The sequence below is a fragment of the Carcharhinus amblyrhynchos genome, chromosome 7, assembly GCF_965287045.1.
Source record: "Carcharhinus amblyrhynchos chromosome 7, sCarAmb.v2.hapA, whole genome shotgun sequence".
NCBI classification, from domain to species: Eukaryota; Metazoa; Chordata; class Chondrichthyes; order Carcharhiniformes; family Carcharhinidae; genus Carcharhinus; species Carcharhinus amblyrhynchos.
In genome coordinates this window covers 36,192,534-36,215,424 of record NC_137330.1, presented here as the reverse complement: position 1 = coordinate 36,215,424, position 22,891 = coordinate 36,192,534, and the positions used below count along the sequence as shown (strand labels likewise).

Below are 22,891 nucleotides of genomic sequence, written 5' to 3'. Positions count from 1 at the left end.
CCAGAGGCAGTTTAATATTAAACACGCTCTCCACATTTAATCCCACTATTAATTTTACTTCACTGCAAAAATATACTTACTAAATGCTTCCCATTAAAATTAATTGCCTGGAATTTCCACAGGGATTCACTGATGGACAACTGGTGAAAACTCCAGAGAAAGAGTGGTGGAAATGGATAAAACAGCTGCTTGCCATTTCTCCAGGCCTTCTGCTGATCCTCTGCTGAAGTTATGGAAAACACCAGAGGGGGAGATTCTCATCTGATAAACCGTGCTTCTTCACACAACAACTGCTTATGATACAAAAATAAATGTGCCAATATCCAAACCAAATATTCAGTACTCATGCATACTCCACTGGCCAGAGCACTAAACACCTCGTCTGAGAATGGTGACTAGCAAGTGCCTTGGAAGCCAATGAAAGTGCTGACTGGAAAAATAATAAAAGCAAATAACTGCAGATGCCAGAATCTGAAACCAAAAGAGAAAATGCTGGAAAATCTCAGCAGGTCTGGCAGCATCTGTAAGGAGAGAAAAGTGCTGATGTTTCAAGTCCAGATGACCCTTTATCAAAAGCTGACAAAGGGTGACGCTTTTGACAAAGGATGACGCTTTTGACAAAGGATCATCTGGACTCAATGTCATTCTTTTCTCTCCTTACAGATGCTGCCAGAGCTGAGATTTTCCAGCATTTTCTATTTTGGAAAAATAATAAAACAGATTTGATAAAAATAATCCTTATTTCATGATCCATAAATGATTGAATTGTGGAACAGTTCCATAATGCAAGCACAGAAGCCATACTGAAAGGCTCTGTGCATTTCACAAACATGTACAAAAGATGCTAATTGTTTGGTAGTTTGAAAGGTCCATTAAATTCTGGGCTTGTAATACTATCAGAGCTCCTTTGCACTTCCACATCGTGGTTACATTGAAGACAATCCCACAAGTACCACAGTTTCCACCTTGCACAATGTGCAAGAGAGGAGTGCAGTGTTCTTTACGAAATATTGTGGCAAAGAAAGACACTGGATTTTAAATTAAATTGTTGGTTAAATTCAAAAGACAAAAGTGGGGGTGAAGGTAAGTTGGGTTCTGATGCCTACTTTTGCATGCCTGTGGGCTGATTTCAAGTTCCCTCCCTCATACTGCAGGAAAGAAAGCTGTTTTGAGCTCATATTATAAAGAAGTTAAACAAAACAGACACTTTCTCTTTCATTTCACATGCAGGAAAAGATTGCTGTAGTATTCCTGTTGTGTTAAGTCATCCTCCCATACACAACAGGAGGACCAGCTGACCAGTGGCGTAGTGGTATTGTTGCTGGACTAGTAATCCAGAGACACAAAGTAATGCTCTGGGACCCAGGTTTGAATCCCATCACAGCAGATGGTGAAAGTCTAATGATGACCATGAAACCATTGTCGTAAAAAAAAATTGGTTCACTCATGTCCGTTAGGAAAGGAAATCTGTTGTCCTTACCTGGTCTGGCCTACATGTGACATCAGATCCACAGCAATGTGGTTGACTCTCAAATGCCTTCGGGGATGGGCAATAAATGCTAGCCCAGCCAGCAACGCTTAACTCCCAAGAACAATTAAAAACTAAGCAGTCATTTAGTGCTACAAAATAGCCTTTGTAACCTCATAATAGAAGGAGTAAAAGGAGGTGCCATTGAATATGAAGAACTACTGCCTTTCTTGGGATTTATGTTCTTCCCAATGTTTAAGGGTATAAACACTAGAGTTATACTGATACAGGCAATAACTAGAGTAATACTGATACACTCAGCTTTGACAAAGGGTCATCTGGATTTGAAACATCAGCTCTTTTTCCTCCTTACAGATGCCGCCAGACCTGCTGAGGTTTTCCAGCGCTTTCTCTTTTGGTTTCAGATTCCAGCAATTGTGCAGAACCCAAAAGCTGTTTCTAAACTGATATAGTTTTTGTTAGTGAAATAAAAAATGTATTTGCATTGCAGAGCCCAGAAGAAATGTTAACATTTCAAACATGACCTTTCATTAGAAATGGCTACTTTCCATTCTTATTTCAGTATGCTACTATCTTGCTGAAATAGCAAAAAGCAGGGCTGGACTTCCCACCGCTACATTGCCCACAATAAGGTGATGAAAAATGAAGGAAAATCAGACATCAGACCTACAACTACTGCACCTCACATGCCTCAATTTCAAATTCTGTCCTTCCCCTTGTACTGGGAGGTTAGACTTTCCTAATCCTAAACCACCATATAGGCATGCGGATAGCAACAGGAAACAACGCCTAGTAACCCACCTGATCTCCTTCCTTTCTACTTCTCCTGCTGAGTACAATGACCAGAGAAGATGGTGGTGTACCCTTAGTTAAAGGGGAAAGGCATACTAATTAATCACTTGAAAGAAAAGGGTCTATGTGGCAGGGTGGGGCTACCATTGTCATATAGGTGGTTCTCCAAGACAAGCATAAGCTTGCCATTTTTTGAGTTTCATTTATTTTTGGGGCAGTAGGGGTGGTTTCTGCATTTTGTCCTATGGTGTTGGAAGTTCAACTGCAGTTGTTTGTTTCTCTTCTGGTAAGGTTTTATTACCTATGCAGGGAAGGTTAAGAGTTGCTGGCAGCAACCAATCAGCAAGCCCTTTATCAGGGGGTGTGTAACATAGTTAAGGTGGTGGTGAAAAAGAGGGAAGGTGGTAAACCCAATGATCATGCCTTCTTCATTAAAAAGTCTCACAACACCAGGCTAAAGTCCAACAGGTTTATTTGGTAGCACGAGGCTTCGGAGCACTGCTCCTTCATCAGGCCAGTCCCTCCCCACTCCAGTCCAACGCCAGCCTCTCTTTCTTCATTAAGGGAACTCTTTTGGAATGCTGCAGGTTTAAGCTGCAAACATCAACTCTCCCAGCGCCGGATAGTTCAACATGGTCTTCAAGAACATCACTGCATGCATGAAATTATAGAATCATAGAATCCCTACACTATGGAGGGAGCCCATTTGGCCCATCAAGTCTGTGCAGACCACAATCCCACCCAGGCCCTATTGCCATCACCCCACACATTTACCCTGCTAATCCCCAAGCCAGTAGAGTCAATTTAGCATGGCCAATCTACCTAACCCATACATCTTTGGACTGTGGGAGGAAACAGGAGCATCTGGAGGAAACCCATGCAGACACAGGGAGAACATGCAAACTCCACACAGACAGTGACCCATGGCCGGAATTGAACCTGGGTCTCTGGTGCTGTGAAGCAGCAGTGCTAACCACTGTGCCACCATGCCACACAATTTCTCAAGATATTTGAGGAAAAAAGAAATCTACCATAGCTGAGAATCCTTAGCTAGTGTTAAGGCTGCCCTCACAATGTAACCAGATTGTGAATGTGCATCTTTACAACCTCCGTGTTCCTGTTGTGTGGATGCACTTACCTTCCTCACAAGGTTCGTTGGCATGGTTGGGACCAACTCAGAGGGTCAAGGATACCGCCCCCCCCCACCTTTTGGGATTTGGACCAACAAGTCAAGGTGGACTGCTCTAATATCAACTTTGAATAGTCATGTAACATACTTTTCTAAATGTAATATTTTTGCAACCAAAAATAAAATCTGCCTCCTGAGGGTAGGGCCGCAAAACAGGTCACTTCAGTGCTGCATTCTACTCAGCAGCCTTCATTTAAATGTTGTGAGAGGACATCAGGATCAAGACCCTTAGCAGCTTTCTCTGTTTCTGCCGCAGAAGTAAGTTCCGTATTAGTAGTGGGTTCCCCCGCCCCCCCCCCCCCCCCCGGCATCCTACCCTGCATAACCAATAACATCCAGTCCAGGAAAATGTCAGTGTCACAGTGAGGAGGAGATCAAGACACAAGGAGTATATCCTGTGACATCTTGCAACTCAGCCCACAGCACAATCTGATCCCTAATCTCCCAAAAGTTAAAGGAACTGTTGCTTGGAATTAGGGTCCCCTCAGTTTCCCCCACTCACTTCCGCAGTAACTTCAGGAAGAGTTGGTCAGAAACAAAGATTCTACAGAATTGAAGGCTCTGAAGCAGGAGCAGCTTTAAGCAAGTTAAACTTATTCCTTATGCTGGCCAGAAACTTGGGTGTGGCTAGTGTAAAGCAGACATGCAATCAGGTTGCACAAGTTTTTGCATCCAGTCAGCATAAATTAGTTGCAGAACAGGTCAGTCATCAGCCAAGCATCCATTAGCACTTTTATCCTCCAAGTTTCTGCTATTTTCATTGTTTAGGAAATGATTATTCTCTGATTGGCAACAGATAATATTGGGGTGAGGTACAAATGAATTAGATTCACAACTTGGGACAAGCTCAGAAGTAGCTCTGAAAGACAAAGAAAATAGCTACAACTATACAGATTACAGAAAATCCCAATCTTATCCACCTAAGGCAGTGGACATCACCAGCCCCCAGTCTGAAGAGAATGGTTTCAATTCAAAACTCCACAATACTCACCAATGAAGCCAAAAAGGAATCTACTTTTCCAAACTTGAAAACCAATGTCAGCTTTAAATTCATTCATTTAAATCCTGAATCATTCAAGGTGAACAGCTTATCCCAAAACATTTTGCTGCTTGCTAGCCAAATGATGTCAGGAAGCTAAACGCAATGCGCACTTTACTGTGGAGTTGCTGCTAATTTTTCCAGATTTACATTTTACTCACTTTACATTTTATTCACAGTGGATAGACGGTGCAATCTGAAAATGGCACAAGTATCCTTTGTTTTATTAACACTCTGTCCAATAAGTAAAGTTTGTGCCTGGGATTCTCTGCATAACAACCTAATTGATGGTTGACATCACAAAGTCTATCTACCTGGGTGAAGGGCTCGGCCTGCCTTCTCAACTGTACTTGGGGGAAGAGAAAATAATAAAAACAAAAATTGCTGATGTTTCCTGATTCAACAAAACATCCATCATGTCTTTGTTTCACACATTTCACTTGTGTGGCAAGATTCCTTTTCAGCCAAGAAGCCTGTCTTTGTGCATAGTTCCTCATTCCTTGCAAATTATGGAATTAACATCAATAATGTGGCAATGTTCCTGTTTAGAAAAGGGTCTTCTAATTTTCTTATCTGATGCCCTTTTTATTAGGAGGGCAGATCATTGAATTTTAATAGTCTGATTAGTGAGGGATGCCATTGTTCAAATAAAGTATGATTGGATGTTTTTCAACACACCACATGCATGCCCTGTTGCCAGGCAACACCAAAGTCTTTCAAAACCATGACTAAAATCTAGAGAAAGAAAACCTACGCTCTTCAGAAAAGTGTGTCTTCCTGCATTCACTAAACATAAGAACATAAGAAATAGGAGCAGGAGTAACAGAGATAACATTAAAGCAAAAAACATTGCAATTCTCATTTATCTCCAAACTTGTGGGGAGAGTCTTAGAGTTAAACGTTAGTTCAAGGCCAGACATAACAGGAGTGAGAAACATTGAGGGCATCATAGCTCAAAGAACCCCAACATTCCAGACCAAAATAGGAAATGCCGTGCGGAGGGGGATAGAAAGTGCATCTCTGAAACAAAAATGGAAAATGCCCCAGCATCCCTGGATGGGAGCAAATGTCTCAGATGCTGATCATTCATCAGAACCCACATAAGTAAGTTGGTTTATTTATTAGTCACAAGTCGGCTTACATTCACACTGCAGTGACGTTACTGTGAAAATCCCCTAGTCGTCACACTCTGGCGCCTGTTTGGGTACATTGAGGGAGAACTTAGCATGGCTAATGTATCTAACATGCACATCCTTGGACTGTGGGAGGAAACTGGAGCACCTGGAGGAAACCCATGCAAACACGAGAAAACATGCAAACTCCACACAGACAGTGACCTGAGCCAGGAATTGAACCCAGGGCCCTGGCGCTGTGAGGCAGCAGTGCTAACCACTGCGCCACCGTGCCACCCATGACTGAGTACACCTGCATACACCTAACATTAACTTATCCATAAGCTCCATGGATACTACCTGACCTACAGAATGTTTCCCAATGTTTTCTGTTTTTGTTTCAGGCCTCTACATTTTTTTTTTGCCTTTTCTTTGAAGATGAATCTCTGCTTCCTCAGAGTTGGATGAATGAGTGATTAGGAATGTGGCTGAAATTTGTCAAAGAGCAGTGGAGACAGAAACAATCAAATAGTCCATAAAGTACAATGGCTGGCAAGGAGTAGTATTGCAGTGCTCTGCCTGGGACTAAGTCCTGGGACATTGAAAAGTAAGTCCAGAAGGTAGGAAGCAATTGCAGCATCAGAGTAGAGGCCACTGAAGAGGAACACCCAGTGATTCAACATTCGGGGGTGGGGGGGGGGGGGGGGTCCAATTCAATTTTACACTCCTTCCCCTCCCCCTTCGCCCATTAATTCTAACAGTGAAGAGAGAACGTTGGCCATGGACAATTCCCTGACCTTGATGGCTCACTCCCAACTGGCAATATTCAATATTCCTTTTATTCCCCTTCCAAATGCCTTCATTACAAGTTCTGCTGTTTAAACTTTTCCACTCCTCCATTTGACAGTTATAGCTAGCTTGCACTGTTATTTTAATAGGCTCAGAGATGTGATGGTCTATTTGCACACTGACATCATATACACCCATGTTTGCCGATAGACTGTTTTTTGCAAGACCTTAGAGCCCCTTTAAATACCACTAGCTTCATTTTATTATTTACTGTCCTCCTATTACCATCCAATGTACCAAAGTGTCCTTTATTTCTCTAAAACCACAAACACACACCCACTTTTATTTGGTATTTCGAACTAGTTCGAGTAACACGACAGTTTGGGGCCTCTTCTTAAGAATAGGCTTTTAATTGTCCTTATTTCAATAAGAACTACAAACTAAAATCAAAACAGAAGGTGCTCTCAATTTTGTTGCAGGTGACTTTGTGCTATGTGAATCTGCTATAGGAAAGGCACAACAAAGACCACTCAGGTAGGACACACTATGACAGCATTCCTTGCACCACCTTCAACCAGTTAAAAAGCAATTATTTAACTACTTTTATTCATTTTATTCATCCAGAAATGAAGTCCATAGAAGTTTAGAAAAAGGGCAAAAAGAGAATGGAGGAAAGTGCAGTTCACCAACTAGGCTGTGAGGGCAGTAACAATATTTTCAGTGGCATAAAGAATTACTGGACAAAAAATAAAACTCATGTCAAACTCGAGCAGCAGGACAGTACAATACATGTTGAGTTTGTTAGCTAGCTAGGTTTAGGGGACATCATCCACCAGTAGACACATAAGCAAAGTTTGGCTCATTCCAAGTTTAATCCAACTATCAAACTAAAATATTTACCAAACCAATTAAACTTTATACTGAGAAACTAGGTCCATTGAGCGACCAACACCTTGAGCTCAAACTTCCGGGTCAAATCCACAGCCCCACAACAATTTGCTACTACCTACACCTTTCTGAGATGCAAAGCACTAAACTACAAGTGTCCAACTTTTACAGATGCACCATAGAAAACATTCTTTCTCATGGTATCACTGTTTGGTATGGCTCCTGCGCTGCTCAAGACCGCAAGAAATTAGAAAAGATTGTGAATGTAGCCTAATCCATCACGCAAATCAGCCTGCCATCCATTGACTCTATCTACCTTCTTCTGTTGGGAAAAAGATACAAAAGGCTGAGGTCATGTATTGACCAACTCAAGAACAGCTCTTCCCTGCTACTGTCAGACATTTGAATGAACCTAACTCGCATTAAGTTGAACTTACTCTACATCCTAGCACTCCATTCCACACTCTCTCATTTCCTTCTCTATGAATGGTATGCTTTGTCGATATAGCATGCAAGAAAGAATAATTTTCACATATGCTAATATATGTGACAATAATGAATCAAATAAATAAAGCGTCCTTAAAAACTCATGCAGCTACTTCCCAAAATACAAGATGTTTACATATACAAATATCTCCCATTTAGAGCACTTTCTGAAAATAGAAGGGCACTTCTTTGAATACTGTTGCCCGCTGGATCTCAATTTGCAGTTCAGCAAAATGGATAAGAGATATCAATCAATGCTTTTAAATCTAATTTCACCATAGGGTGCATTTTTCATATAAATTCTCCATCAATGTGCGTACGATGTTAAAAGGGGGTGTTTATGATTAAAATATAACTACACAGCATTGTAGAGCATTGTATAGAATTGTATATATTATTGTAAGCCACAACAAATAAAATGTTTCTGAAATAGTCTTCCCAATATAAAAGATAGAAGTTTTCAAACTATATTTCAAAAATAGATAAAATAAAACGATTACAAATGTTACGGTTCAAAAGGAGACATTTGGCCCATTGTGTCTCTCAGAATGAGGTATTCACTTCATTCCATTTTCCTGTTTGCTCCCTATACCCTGCACATCCTTTTTGAATGCTTCAGTTGAACTTCAGGGTAGGCAGGACGTGGAGTAGAGGCCACCATCAGATCAACCACAATCTTACTGAACGATGGGACAGACTTGAGAGACCAAATGGCCTACGTGCACTGCAGACATCATACTTGAGCATCTCAGTAGGTTTTTTTCTCCAACTCTCAAGATAGAATGATAGGAACATTTCAATCCACAAACTATTCACCAATAAATACCTATCGATCATAAACTGCATTTGTTGGCAGCAAGATGACATAAGGGATAGCAGAACATGAACACCATTCTACCACAGCAGCAGAATGACACATTGTGCCTTACACAGTAAAACAGTCCTCTGATTATGAAACATCCTTATTCCTAACAACATGAGCAATGTTATTAGAGCCCTTGTAGCAGTCATCTAATCACAACTTTTGACTTGCCCATTTCAACTTTGGCTTCAGCTTGTTTCACTTGGCAATATTCTCATCTCAAGGTTCAAAAGTTGAAAGCTCAAACGTATGCCTGGATCCTGAGCAAATAATCTAGATTAGCACTCCAGACATAATTAAGGAAATAGTGCATTGTCAAAGATGGTTTCTTACAGATTTTAAGATTCTGCTCATCTTCTCAGATGGGCATCAAAGATCACATGGCATTAAATGAGGAACAATAGGGAATTGTTCTGACCAACATCCCCCTCTTCCTCAAGCAATACCATCCATTTGTGGGAGCTTACTTTGCACGAAATAGTTGTTGTAAATATACAAATACACAAAATTACTGCACTCTCTAAAGTAAAGAGCATTGCTTGCCTTGTGGATGCCCCATGTGAAAGGTTTAAATTGGTACTCCTACATGTTATAAGATAATAGCTTTAAGTTTTCCTACATACGGAGTGTTGATGAGAAACACATCCCTTCTGACTCCAAGAGCCCCGGCTATCATTTTATACTCTATGAAAGTTGATTGATACAAGCCAGGACTTCAGCCCCTCAGTTGGAAGAATGTACTAGGAGCCAGAAATCCAGGTAAGTGCCAAGGGTCGGGTCCCGGGGGGGGGGGGGGGGGGGGGGGGGGGGCGTGCAAAGGAAGTCTGGTTGATCACAAGGAGGGTTATCGGATCTGAAGAGGGTGAGGGGGTGGGATTGCTAAGGAGGTCTGGAGGTCATCAGTGTGCCCCCCACCCCCCCCCCCCCCAAGTCAAATGGAGGCACCCCACTCCCCTCTGGCTGAGATTGACCTTTCATCGTTTCCACGTCTAGTTCCAAACTGTCATTAACCCATCAGCCTAAAAGCTGTGTGGACATAAAATTCTGATCAGTGGTACTTTCTTCTTAATCTGGTGTCAAATCCACATCAGCATCCGGGAAGTGTAAAGAATTCTCTGAAAGGGCCACCACACAAAAATTAATCTGTTTCTTCAAAACAATGACTAAACCAATGCATAAATTCCAGCAATCAACAAGGATTGGTTGATCAGTTTGTTCTTTTCTAGTAAAGTGGAGGACTCGAGAAGAGAGGAGAGAAGAGAGGGAAGCAATGTTGGGAGGGGAGGAAAGGAATCAGAGAAAGAGAAAAAAATTACCCAGCAGCCTGGGGACCAATACCTATCCTCAATTTCCCTCATACTTGCAGAGGATGAATCTTATTCCGTGTTAAATTGTCAATGAATGCGGAGGAGATGGGCAGGCGAGCAATGTACAAACAACTCAGCCCCATCAACCCTAGCATGTAGCCAGGTTCCACTTGGAATGTGTTACATCAGGCATATAACCAGCGTCACCACTGATCAGGAAGATCGGATCAAGGTCCCACACAATTTCAAAACATCACCCCATTCCCCCCCAACCCCAAACACAGTTAAATTAATTCCTTATACGTGAAGCATTGAGATATTTCCGAGATACTTGAGGATATGCTATTTACATGCAAATGTCTCTTTTCATTCTTTCGGCCGTGCCTGCAGGATAGACTTTGGCCCTTCACGTAAGTTTCCTCTTAAAAAAAACTCAAAACAGCTATATACTCAAGTCACACGGACATTAAAAGTCACAGTTGTCCGCTAAATTCTCCTGAACAACGTTAATCAGGCTCATAAAAAGATATATATATGGATTGCTGTGGCTAGTTACAGAATTAGCATCCTTGGCTGCGATTCTCCTACTGCGACCCGCAATTTTTTCTGTCGGGTCGCAGTGGAAGGCTTGTGTCTGTGGCCTTGAACAGGGATTTGCACATGCGCCAAGAACGCACGTGCATCTCCCAGAGCCGGTGAATAGTCGCCGGTCAGACCACCCTGGAAATCTTTCAGGTCCCGATTAAATCTTCCACACCGCCAGGAGTACTTAATTCCAACAGGGTTAAGACTAGATCCCCTTGTTCAGAGAACTAAGACAGCCCACTGGAATGAAGGGCAATCCGGCCCCCCCCCCCAGGGGGTTGGGGCAATGGGGGATGGTGCCCCCTAGGCATGGGCACCCTGGCAGTGCCAGCCTGTGCCCCACCACTGTCCAAAAGGCATCAGGCAGTGCCAAGGGGGTGGGACCTACTGTGGGCAGTGCCTGGGTGCGATCAATGGGGATGGGGGTCCTGCAGCCATTCTACAGACAGGATCGGTCTGGGATAGAGGGAGGGCAGTGATTGGGGCAGGGAAAATGGCCACTGCTGGTGGGTGGGGCTTGGACACGGGGCACTCCGGGACAGGGGCTGGGGTGGGGGGGGGGGGGGGCGGGGTAGTGGGTGGCGGTGGTCAGGGCTGGCCTGGGAATTGTTGTGGTGGCCGTGGGGCGCTGGAGGGGTAGCACTGTGGAGCTCATGGGCTGGCCAGCAATTGAGCTGGCAAGCAAATGGGAGGTTGACAGTTTGGGGCCATTATCCTTGCACAGAGCTTCAGAACTGTCACACTCTGGCACAAATAGCCCACCCCCCCCACCACCACCCCGCCCTCCAAACTGGCTTTTAATGAGATTCATAACTGGCACCTCATCAATGCACAGAATGCAGAGATTCAGGTGAGAAGCTGAGCTGACAGAAGAGTTGGGATTTAGAACAGCCTTCCCACCAATTCAGCACCTTTCGGAGAATTTCCCCGCTCCGCCTTATGCTTTAACTTCAGATACTCCTGCAAATTTGCAAATCAAGTTCTAATTTGCCCAAGAGCTCTACTTGTCCAAGATGAGAGTTTTTTTTAACCACCACAAACATTTCAATGAATATTTTAAAAGACTTCTGGCAAATTGCTGTGCTCGTAATACCCCAAGCTGGTGAAGGATCGTAGCTGCCTGGTACAGCAGCAGTAGGCATTTCTAGGCTGAATATCACATGAGTGAGCATTGCCCTCTCTCAGTGGTGTTTGCCAAATTACAAATCAATTAATACAGAGCTGCACCCACTAAGAATCAGGTTGAAATGACTAAATTAATCTTAAAGTGGACCCCAAAAGGCAATAGAAAATGAAGACTTCATCCCATCAGTTCAGACAGGGCTTGAACCCGACACAAAGTTTGAAGTTGTGGAAGTACTGAGAAAGGCACAGACAAATCTAAATATTGTCAGTTGTGTCCAGTGGAAACCTAATCATGTTAAAATGAATTGAAATCTGCTGCAATACAGGCAATAAAGTCCTACCTTAGCTTCATCATTGATGTCCCACGTAAAGGAGATGGCATTGTAGGCGATTTCTTCAATGTTACTAATTGTGTTGAAACTTTCTTTGTAATCAGCTGCAGGAAAACAGCAATAAGGGACTGATCACTCACACTGAAGACAATATTCTGCCATTGTCAAAACCGCTGTCTGTACATTGAATCACCATTTTGCCAATGGCTAAACCACAACAAAAATGAATCATCATTTAAGGGTGGATTTTCGCAATTGGCATGGATGTTCACATATTGAAATTATACGTTAGGAGTTTGGGTGCCAGGTTTAGTTGGCCCTGCAGGGTTTTTGATCCAAAGTTAATGACCGAAAAGTCCTGTGGAGCATGTTGCCTTAATATCCCTATTCTCAATGTCTTCACGCGTGAACACTGGAAGCACAAATTATAAAATGCAACTTTATGTTTACTTGATTTCAGAGGGTGATCAAAGAGAAATACAATTTCCAACATTGAATATGAAATATTTCTTCTAAAACAGTCTTCAGGGAAACAGAATTAATAATTAAAATGCCTCTACCCAATTTTTCATAGAGTGATAAAATCCCTACAGTGCAGAAGGCAGCCATTTGGTCCATCAGGTCTGCACTGACTCCCTGACAGAGCATCTTACCCAGGGCCCCCAGTCTATCCCCATAACCCCACATAATTAACCCACTAATCTACACATCTTGGGATACTTGGGGGCAATTTAGCAAGGCCAATCCACTTAACCTGTATGTCTTTGGTCTGTAGGAGAAAACATGCAGACACGGAGAGAATGTACAAACTACACAGTCACCTGAGGCTGGAATTTAACACAGGCCCCTGGGACTGCGAGGTAGCAGTGCTAATCTTCCTTCTTGCAGAAAGTGAATGTACACAAATATATTGTAGGCGGTACAGTGGCACAATGGTTAGCACTGCTGCCTCATGGGTTAGGCTCGCGGCTTGGGTCACCGTCTATGTGGAGTTTGCACATTCTCCCCGTGTCTGCGTGGGTTTCCTCCAGGTGCTCCGATTTCCTCCCACAGTCCAAAAGATGTGTGGGTTAGGTTGACTAATCATGCTAAATTGCCCTTTAATATCAGCAGGACTAGTTAGGGTAAACGTGGATCGGGCCTGGGTGGGAGTATGGTCAGTGCAGACTCGATGGGCTGAATGGCCTCCTTCTGTGTGGTAGGGTTCTATGATTCTATAAAAAATTCCCACTACTTACCTGAGCTTGCATTTTTTTTTTCCAGGTACAATTTGAGATTGCAGATATGGTTTACGGAATGCTAACCTGTCCAGATCATTCCTGTATAATACTTCACATTGCATTTGACTCATTGTTTCATTCAGCACCCCAGAATTGGTGTGCTCTGGTTGCAAGGGGTCTTTTATCTGGGTGACCCATTTCAAATGGTCTCTGTAAAGCTTAAAAAGTTGAGGCCTAACTATCCAAAGCATTTATTTTCCTAATAGTCTGGGAGACCTCGAGGGCAAGGAGGAGTTAACTGTCTAAAGCAGACAATTATGTGTTGATAAAGCTGCTCATTCGAGGTGCTCATTTTGCTAGCACTCTGGAGGCACTTCCCTTCACAGACCGGCAATTTGTATTTAAGGCGGCTAGATTCATTTAGTCTGAATATTGGCTTTCAAGACCCATGCTAATCTGAATGCTGTCTCATTATATCTTACACTATGACTGTTTCACAAAAGTTCTCAAAAAGGTTAAAGCAAAGTTCTAATGTGTTGATTTTTGCCTTCAACTGTAAAGTTCTGTTGAGAAATCAATTCTGGCTTTCTCATGGAAAACTGCTAAACAAATCCATTCAAAACAGATAAGTCTGGCCTGAAACCTAACAATAGTCACTGACGTCTTGCATGACAACCAGCTGTGTCTATCCTATAATTATTAAAGCTTTGCAATTGGTGTTAGATTGCAAGATAAAACTCTGCCTGTCAACAGTTTAAGTGGAAGAAAAGAAAAGGAATTTGCATATATGTCTGCTTACATTAATTTCCTTATGACATGCTCCTGGAAATTATTGGTCATGAAGGACTATCAGGTCAAGCCTCGTGAATTAAACTGCTGGACTATTAACTAGCTGCAGTCAGAGCATGTACCCACGAGAATAATTGCAGATGAGACACACAGTCAAGATTGATTAATCCGCTATGGGAAAAGAACCCAATCCGAAAAAAATGTACACTCAGTAAGGCTGAACGTTTGCCTGACCATCTGTCAACGGTCATTAACAATGCCTGGGCAGCACATTCCCTTCATAATTGAAGCATAATGCAAATGGTGTGCACTTCACCCCACCCGAATATAGTAGCTAATTAAGCCATAAGCACACAACCAAAGCCACCAGACAACAAGTCTGGTGGGCAAGCACTGAACTGTAACCTAACACTACCAACACTCCTCAGAATTAGTCCTCAGAGTCACACATAAACCATACCACAATGTGTGTGTGGCTCGTTATTACATTACCACATATACTGCATCTTGTACACCATTAACATAACAAGGTGACATTATATGGCAAACTACTCCTGAATTCAAAGTCAGTTGTGGCACTACCCACACCAACTCAGCAAATGTGAATGATTCAACAAGTTGAACAAAGCAACTTTGAATTGAGGGGTACTGGCACTGGAGAGCAATTGCAAAAATAATTCTCAGCTGTAGCATACAATGGCTGAGACATCTAGCACTTGGAGGTGATTCCTGCCCATTTAAGTACAAAATAAAAATGCAAAGTGAGGGTCGTTAGTAAAGTAAACTCACTAGCTGGTTGAGACCCCACTACAGGCAAGTCAGAGGCTATGGATCTCAGGCAAATCAAGGTCCTCTGACAAAATTAAGATCGTAAGGAGTCTCACAATACAAGTTGAAGTCCCAACAGGTTTATTTGGTAGCACAAGCCACTAGCTTTCAGAGCGCTGCCCCTTCATCAGATGAGTGGGATTTCAGTTCACAAACTGGGCATATAAAGACACAAACTCAATTTACAAAATAATGGTTGGAATGCGAGTCTTTATAGGTAATCAAATCTTAAAGGTACAGATAATGTGAGTGGAGAAAGGGTTAAGCACAGGTTAAAGAGATATGTATTGTCTCCAGCCAGGAGAGTTAGTGAGATTTTGCAGCCCAGGCAAGTCGTGGGTATGACAGATAGTCTGACATGAAAGCAGGATCCCGGTTGAGGCCATCCTCATGTGTGTGGAACTTGGCTATCAATCTCTGCTCAGTGACTTTGCGTTGTTGTGTGTCGCGAAGGCTGCCTTGGAGAATGCTTACCCAAAGATCAGAGGCCAAATGCCCGTGCCTCTGAAGTGTTCCCCAACAGGAAGAATACATTCTTGCCTGGTGATTGTCAAGCAGTGTTCATTCATCCATTGTTGTAGTGCATGGTCTCCCCAACGTACCAAGCCTCGGGACATCCTTTTCTGCAGCGTATCAGGTAGACAACATCGGCCGAGTTGCAAATGTATGTACCGTGTACCTGGTGGAGGCTGTTTTCATGTGAGATGATGGCACCCAACACGGACTTGCCTGGGCTTGCAAAATCTCACTAACTATCTTGGCTGGAGACAATACACATCTCTTTTACCTGTGCTTAACCCTCTCTTCAAACATATTGTCTGTGCCTTTAAGACTTGATTACCTGTAAAGACTCGCATTCCAACCATTATTTTGTAAATTGAGTTTGTGTCTTTATATGCCCTGTTTGTGAACTGAAATCCCACTCACCTAATGAAGGAGCAGTGCTCCAAAAGTTATGGCTTTTGCTACCAAACAAACCTGTTGGACTTTACCTTGGTGTTGTGAGACACAGTAAGAAGTGTTACTGTGTTTACTCCAGTCCAACGCCAGCATCTCCAAATCAAAATTAAGATCTCCAGTGCAATTTTAAGTTAGAAAGAAAGTTAAAATCCTGCTGAGCACCAAGTCCATCTCTGTGTTTCTCATCTCAGTTAGGATGAAATGCTACTTTGAAATCTGCTCATTTATGATTTTTCCTTTTGGTTAGTGACCACAAGATGCACTGCACCCTTATGATGTGTAACACTCTAACTTCACTGTTCTAAGTGGAGAAGGAAGAAAGAGAATGTTATATTAAGTTGATCTTTCTCTACACCCCAGCTATGACTGTAATACTACATTCTGCACCCTTTCTTTCTCTATGCACAGTATGCTTTGTCTGTATAGCAAGCAAGAAACAATATTTTCCATTGTATATGAATACAGATGTCAATAATAAATCAAATCAAAGAAAAAGAAAAAGAGCAGAAAAAGAGCACTCAACATTCAGCAAGAGCTGCTAAAAACAGCATTTCAGTGGAATGTTTGGAGATGACTTATTTATCCAACAGGACCTTCAAAGTAATGATGGCTTTTCTAGTCATGTCTGAGGAGGTTGCATTTCTCAAGACAGATTATCTTTGACCTTTGCAACCACCTAGAGGAAAATCTGTTGCCTGCTCTACAAAAAGACCATGCCTTGCCAGTGGCTGCCAAATGTGATAATTACCCTGAAGATCTTTGCCTCAGGATCATTCCAGGGTTCTGCCCTGGACATCTAATGCAGTCAGTCAGGCACAGCAAGTGCAGCAGGGAAGCGATCAACACTTTATTTTCCAGGGTGGATCAAATCATATTATTCCTCATTGATGATCACAGTCAAAAAGAGACACACTACACCACGCTGTCCCACTTATTTGTTGCTTCTTTAAACAAACTGCCTTTTATTTTATTGCAAGAAATCTCTGGTTCCATACCGATGTCAATGCAGCGTTGTTTTGCAGTGTGCTGCCGGGAGTGCCAATATTTCCAGTGCCGAAGTTGCTCATCGCGGATTTTATCATCACCAAAAACAACCATTATTACACTCTGAAAGTAGAAGAAAATCCAGAATTTTGCATCATAATAAGGAAGTGGAAACTTTAAACAGGACAAGAAATAGAATCCCTACAGTGCAGAAGGAGGCCATTCTGTCCATCAAATCTGCACCAACCACAATCCCAACCAGGCCCTATCCCCATAACTCCACATATTTACCCTGCTAATTCCCTGACACTAGGGGCAATTTAGCATGGCCAATCAATCTAATCTGCACATCTTTGGACTGTGGGAGCAAAACCCATGCAGACACAGGGAGGATATGCAAACTCCACATATAGAAAGAAAATAATATATGCTGTCCCATTTACTGCTTGCGATTCTTTCTTTATTTTTTGAAAAAAGGGGCTCGATATCAACTATGTGTAAAGCAGGGCTACAGAAGAAAATAAAAAATTGGAGATGTCAAGTTTCTGACTTGCTATCACCTGTTTTACAATATCACAAAGTTTGAATCTATGCCATTTATTAAGAGCTTGGGTTTACAATACGGATGCTTCTTTCAAGGACTATGTCAATTAATTTTTTAAAATTCTTAAATAAATGAAAATGGTGTGATCTTGTTTGTGCAGTTAATGGTTAGATCTTATTTCAGTAAATTACAGGTGACAAATGATTAATACTTACTCTGACTTTGCTGACTGGATGATGGATTTCTTCATTAGAACCCAATTCTTTGAGTGTGATGGGATAAAACTGCCCCTTGTTCAAGTACGTCATGGTTCCATCACCTGTTTTCTGTTTTAGTGACTTGGAAGCTTCCAACACATATTCAAATGTACTTCTGTGAAACAGTAAATTTTAAAAAATGAACCGTATGTCCCACAGTCAGCTAGAAAGTTAGTATTTTTGTACTCCATGTACATACTTATATATCAGAAACATACATTTCTGCCAGAATAACATAGCTCAATAACTCTTGACAGCATAAAAGAGTTGGTTTCTGCCCTGATAGCTGAATGGGTGAAGTGCATCAGTGAATCAACACATACTCAGAGATTTCCTGGTCAATCACCTGGTTAGTTCAGAACTAAGGGGCATAGTTTGAGAATAAGGGATAAAACCGGAGGTAAGGTGAAATTTCTTCACCCAAAAAGTGGTGGATTTGTGGAATTCACTACCGCAGAAAGTAATTGAGGCCATAACTTTGAGATTTCAAGAAGAAATTAGATATAGCTCTAGGGGCTAAAGGGATTAAAGGATATGGGAGGAAGATCAAGATATTGAATTTGATGATCGGCCATGATCATACTGATGGCAGCTCAGGCTTGAAGCGCCAAATAGCCTACTCCTGCTTCTGGTTTCTATGATTATAATACAAGATGAACAGGATTTGGAGGAGGCACAGGCACCTGCACAGATCAGTTGGTTGAATGATCAAAATTGTAGACTCTAATTGTACATGGTGATTGTGCCATGTTAGCTGACCTCAAATGATGCAGTAGAAGCTGGAGCACTACATTTAATACCAGCCACCAACCCCCCTTGGCCAGATTTGGATAAATTGGCCAGGGTTCTCGCCCCCAACTGCTTCTCAGCAACCTCTGCTAAAGTTCACATGGATATAGAGCAAGGGCAGATACAGGCTCAGCCCTAATACACCCCACTATTAACCAACCTGCTGATGCTCACTATTAGAGCTCACACACAAAGAGTGGTCAACTGAGTGCCAAAGGGTAACCAGCATCCTTGGAACTCTACCCAGGAAGGAATTATTGCTTTTAAAGAGGAAGGTGAGGAGATGGCAGAGTCGGGAGGAAAAAATTCATTCATAAACATTTATTTTCCAATGAATCTGTAGGAGGTATAACAGCAAAGTAACTAATTGTTTCACAGGATAGATCACCATGATTCCAGTACCATCCATGGAAGGTAGCAAGCTGTCAGGTATGGGGTTGGGTAGATATTCTGATATTTTCTTTGATTACCTTTGGAGATCAAAGTGCATCTTTGTATAGCTTTTTCCCCGTAAATTAAAATTGACGGGGTGGAGTTTGTGTTATAAATTATCTTGATGGACTGAATGGTTTTCCCTGATTCCTTGCTTTCCTAAGTACCCATTTCTCACAGAAACAAATACTCTGTTAAAATCATTTAGCTCAGTATTACATTTGAAGAATCCTGAAAACTTCTATGAAACATCTGATCATTCTGCCAGTCATAGAATCCCTTCAGTGCAGGAGGAGGCCATTCAGCCCATCAAGTCTGCATCGACTCTCCAAGTTTCAACTCTCCGAACATCTGAGCCAAGCTGTACGTCCATAACACCATGTATTTACCCCTCTAATTCCCCCAGCCTCCACATCTTGGGATACTAAGGGGCAATTTAGCGCAACCAATCAGTCTAACCTGCACATCTTTGGAAAGTGGGAGGAAATTAGAGCATCCGGAGGAAACACATGCAGACACAGGAAGAACATGCAGTTCCACACAGTCACCCAAGGCTGGAATTGAACTGGTGTCCCTGGCACTGTGAGACAGTAGTGCTAACCACTGTGCCACCAAGCTGTCTTTAGTCCCACTGAAGAAATGGTCCTTTGTTCACTATGTGAATTACTGGTTTTTATATATTACAAAGACCAAGTTAACTTGGTCATTGTAATTAGGCGAAAGAAGATACAAGCTACCATGAGGCGTTTTTGACAACTGCCAGTATATCACGTGTGTTATACAACAACAATGCACTTTCTGGTCCTGGATCACAGAATTATAAACTACTTAATACATCCAAGTGTCTATGGTTATAGCCAACACTGTCTGCTGTTAAGTGCTAGATTGAAGTTTTGTTCAACAGCTAATGGCTGACAGAAAGTAGTGCTGATTAGATTCTGTATTCCACAATAGATTCTTAGAATGTTATATCACAGAAATAGGCTTTTTGCTCCATCAAGCCATCGCAAGTGCTTTTCTCCACTTAAGCCTGGGTCAAATCCGACTCTCTAGCTTGATGTGATTTATCATGTTTATCGCGTGTCACTGCTGTCATAAAAGCCTGTAACTCACCATTACACATAATGTAGGAACATTTTAAAAGTTCCAAGTGTTAGCAAGTAATGTTTGAAATGCAATAATTAATGTGTATATTTCAAACTCCCACAAGATGATGATAGGAATATTTAAAATATTTACCTCATTCTATCAAAGGCATACTCCTCTGAACTCATTGTGGGCATTCGAATGTGGAGATCAGTAGGAAAGCCAAATACCTGTTGATAAAATGAAACATAAGAAACATAGAATGAAAAAAAAAGGTTACTCATGTCATGACTACACTCATGCATAGATTAGTGCTACATATCCCCTTATGAACTTTAGTTGGCTTAGAACGGAAAGTTCTAAAAAAAAAACCTGTGTCTTGACCCCAAAGATAAATGATAAATGTATAACCGGTATATTGAAGCATAAGCAATTGCTCACTGTATTACTCACCCGGTTCATCAGCAAGAATGTATGGACTGATCTATGCTTACAGTAATTTTCAATTTCAACGTTCTACATGCAATTAAACAGACTTCTTTTGCAGAAGCCTTTTAACACATTCACCATTACATCTGACAACAAACAACTTTTTTTAAAATCACACCTTAAGTCAACATCAGCCTAATTCTGATCCACAAACAGGCTGTTGCTGGTGAATGAACTTAAAAGCTGTTTTTCGCTTAAAGCAACAATGATCTTGACTGGAGCAGGAATATAACTTCAATCTGTGTTTGTGGACGTATTACTTGCTCACCCAGGATGAACATCAAAATATATTTGTATTTGCGCTTATGCAGGTTTTGATCCATTCCTGAGTAAGGCTGTGCATCGATGGTACTGTGGCAGCCTTGTTCTGCTGATAAAATTCTTCTTTGAGTGGGTTGCAGCCCCATTCTGGGGCTTAGAGTAAATAATTTAGGCAGCACGAGGATTGCTGCACTGCCAAAGGTACCATGTTTCAAATAAAAATGGTGAAAGTAGGTTCCTGCTTGCAAACTCTTCTGGACATTAAAGGTTTTGTGACAGTAATTGAAGAAAAGCAGGTAGTTCTGACCAACTTTCTTCCCAACCTACTGCTGAAAATTATTTATCTCTCTGGCATTTTTGGAGGCCACTTTGAGCAAAATGGTTGCTGCATTTACTCACAGGGCAACAGTGACTGTACTTCAAAGCAATTCAGCATATGTGAAATGCTTATAGATGTCCTTGGAGAGTGGCAAGCTTTTTCTTTCCTAATGCAAAGTAGAGTTACAATGTGGGCTATAATTTTCCTTCTCCATTAATTTCAACAAAAAAAGCAGTTGGAAGTATTAAATAGGAAAACAACACCTCATACTCATGACTACCTTTCCACTTAAAAACCAGCAAGTTAAAGTTAAATATACACCCACGCTATTGTGATTCCTCTTCCCCATCAGTTCAGCAGCATCTTACGCACGGCTAAGAAATAGAAATTCATTTCTGGACAATAGTGTAAAATGAGAAGGGGTAAGAACCATGTTTAATAATACCTCATGTGGTTTGGTGTCATATTTGTTTATCATGCTTAGCGCCTTTGGACATGTCATCATGTTAAAGTGCTATAAAAATGTAAGTTGCAGTAGACTTGAAGCTTTTTTTCCTACGTTCAGTGTACTACATACATACATGGTGTGTTTATCTGTAACTGTGGTAAACAGAAACAGCTGTAATGGTGAAGGATGCTTAGTGGTTACATAATCTATAATAATCTATTATTCTCATCTATCTGTAAATGGTTGCGGTAAAGGCTGCAATTGAAGTTACTGGTCCGACGAGGAAAGTTCTAGTTAATTATGGGCCTAGTGTGTTCTTGTTCCATGTGATGGTGTAATTGTTCTATATTATGAAATAGAACATAAAAGTAGCTCAAAAACACTGGGCACAGTAACAACTTGCATTTATATTACATCTTTAAAACATCCTGAGGCACTTCAAAAAAATTGACACCAAGCCACATAATGAGATGTTAGAACAGATAATCAAAAGCTTGGTTAAAGACATAGGCTTTAAGGAGCATCTTAAAGTAGGACAGAGTGGAATTGTAGAGAGGCTTAGGGAGAGAATTACAGAGCTTAACACCGAGGTAGCTGATGGTGTGGGTATCAATGGTGGAGTGGTTAAAATTAATGTGCAACACACCAGAATTTGAAAAGGCAGTTGTCTCAAGATGGTTGTGGAGCAGGAGGAGGCTACAGAAATGGAGAGAAGAAGGGATCCGAAAACATGAATGAGAATTTTAAACCTGAGGCATAGTCCGGCCAAAAGCCAACATAGAATGGTAAACACAAGGTTAATGGGTGGACGGAATGGTGCAAGCTAAGATACAGGCAGCAGATCTTTGGATGAGCTGAAGTTTATGGAGAAAAGATGGGAAAGTGGCCAGAACTATTCCATTTCTTTTTCAGATTTAAATATGTCTACCTACCATCTGGCCAAGCCTGGCAATCCCTTCTATCTTTCTTTCTCTCCAATTATACAATTAATTGACCTGGAACTCATTTAACAGTGTTTCTTTGGATTTTTTGTCCTCTAATTTGCATTGTGATCAGACCTAGTAACTGTAGCTGATACTTTTCCCTAACAGTCAATGGTAGCAATATCAATTCAAACTGTACTCAAACTTGATTAATTGAATTAAAACAAAAACACAACAGGGGCATTGCATTTGTAAAATAATTATAAAATTGGAACAAATTCACAGATAGAATTTGTTCCCCTTGATTCCAGCTAATGAGAGCTTTATAGTGTATCAGTTAAATAATGGAGATAGAAACCCAGCCCAATGTAGTAAAAGTGCAATTTGAACACTGAGTATAAAAACAGGAATGCTGGAAAGATTCAGATCTGGCCGTGTCTGTGGAGAAACAGGGTAAACATTTTGAGTCTGTATCTTTTCGCTCCTCAGATGCAGCCAGACCTACTGAGTTTTTCCAGTATTTCATGTTTTTATTTCAGATTTCTAACATCTACAGTATTTTGCTTC

The 22,891-nt window shown here is 41.5% G+C and overlaps 1 protein-coding gene across 2 annotated transcripts in view; it reads right to left on the bottom strand.

Annotated features, from left to right (window-relative positions):
• The window catches only part of grhl1 (grainyhead-like transcription factor 1), a 78,619-nt gene that overhangs the window by 28,615 nt on the left and 27,113 nt on the right, over positions 1-22,891 (bottom strand). For both annotated transcript variants that reach the window (XM_080192146.1, XM_080192145.1), the window contains exons 6-9: positions 20,038-20,114; positions 17,536-17,692; positions 16,788-16,899; positions 12,005-12,099 (exon numbers count right to left, since the gene is read on the bottom strand). In XM_080192146.1, the coding sequence (XP_080048272.1) occupies positions 12,005-12,099; positions 16,788-16,899; positions 17,536-17,692; positions 20,038-20,114 (441 nt within the window). The remainder of the gene's footprint in view (positions 1-12,004; positions 12,100-16,787; positions 16,900-17,535; positions 17,693-20,037; positions 20,115-22,891) is intronic.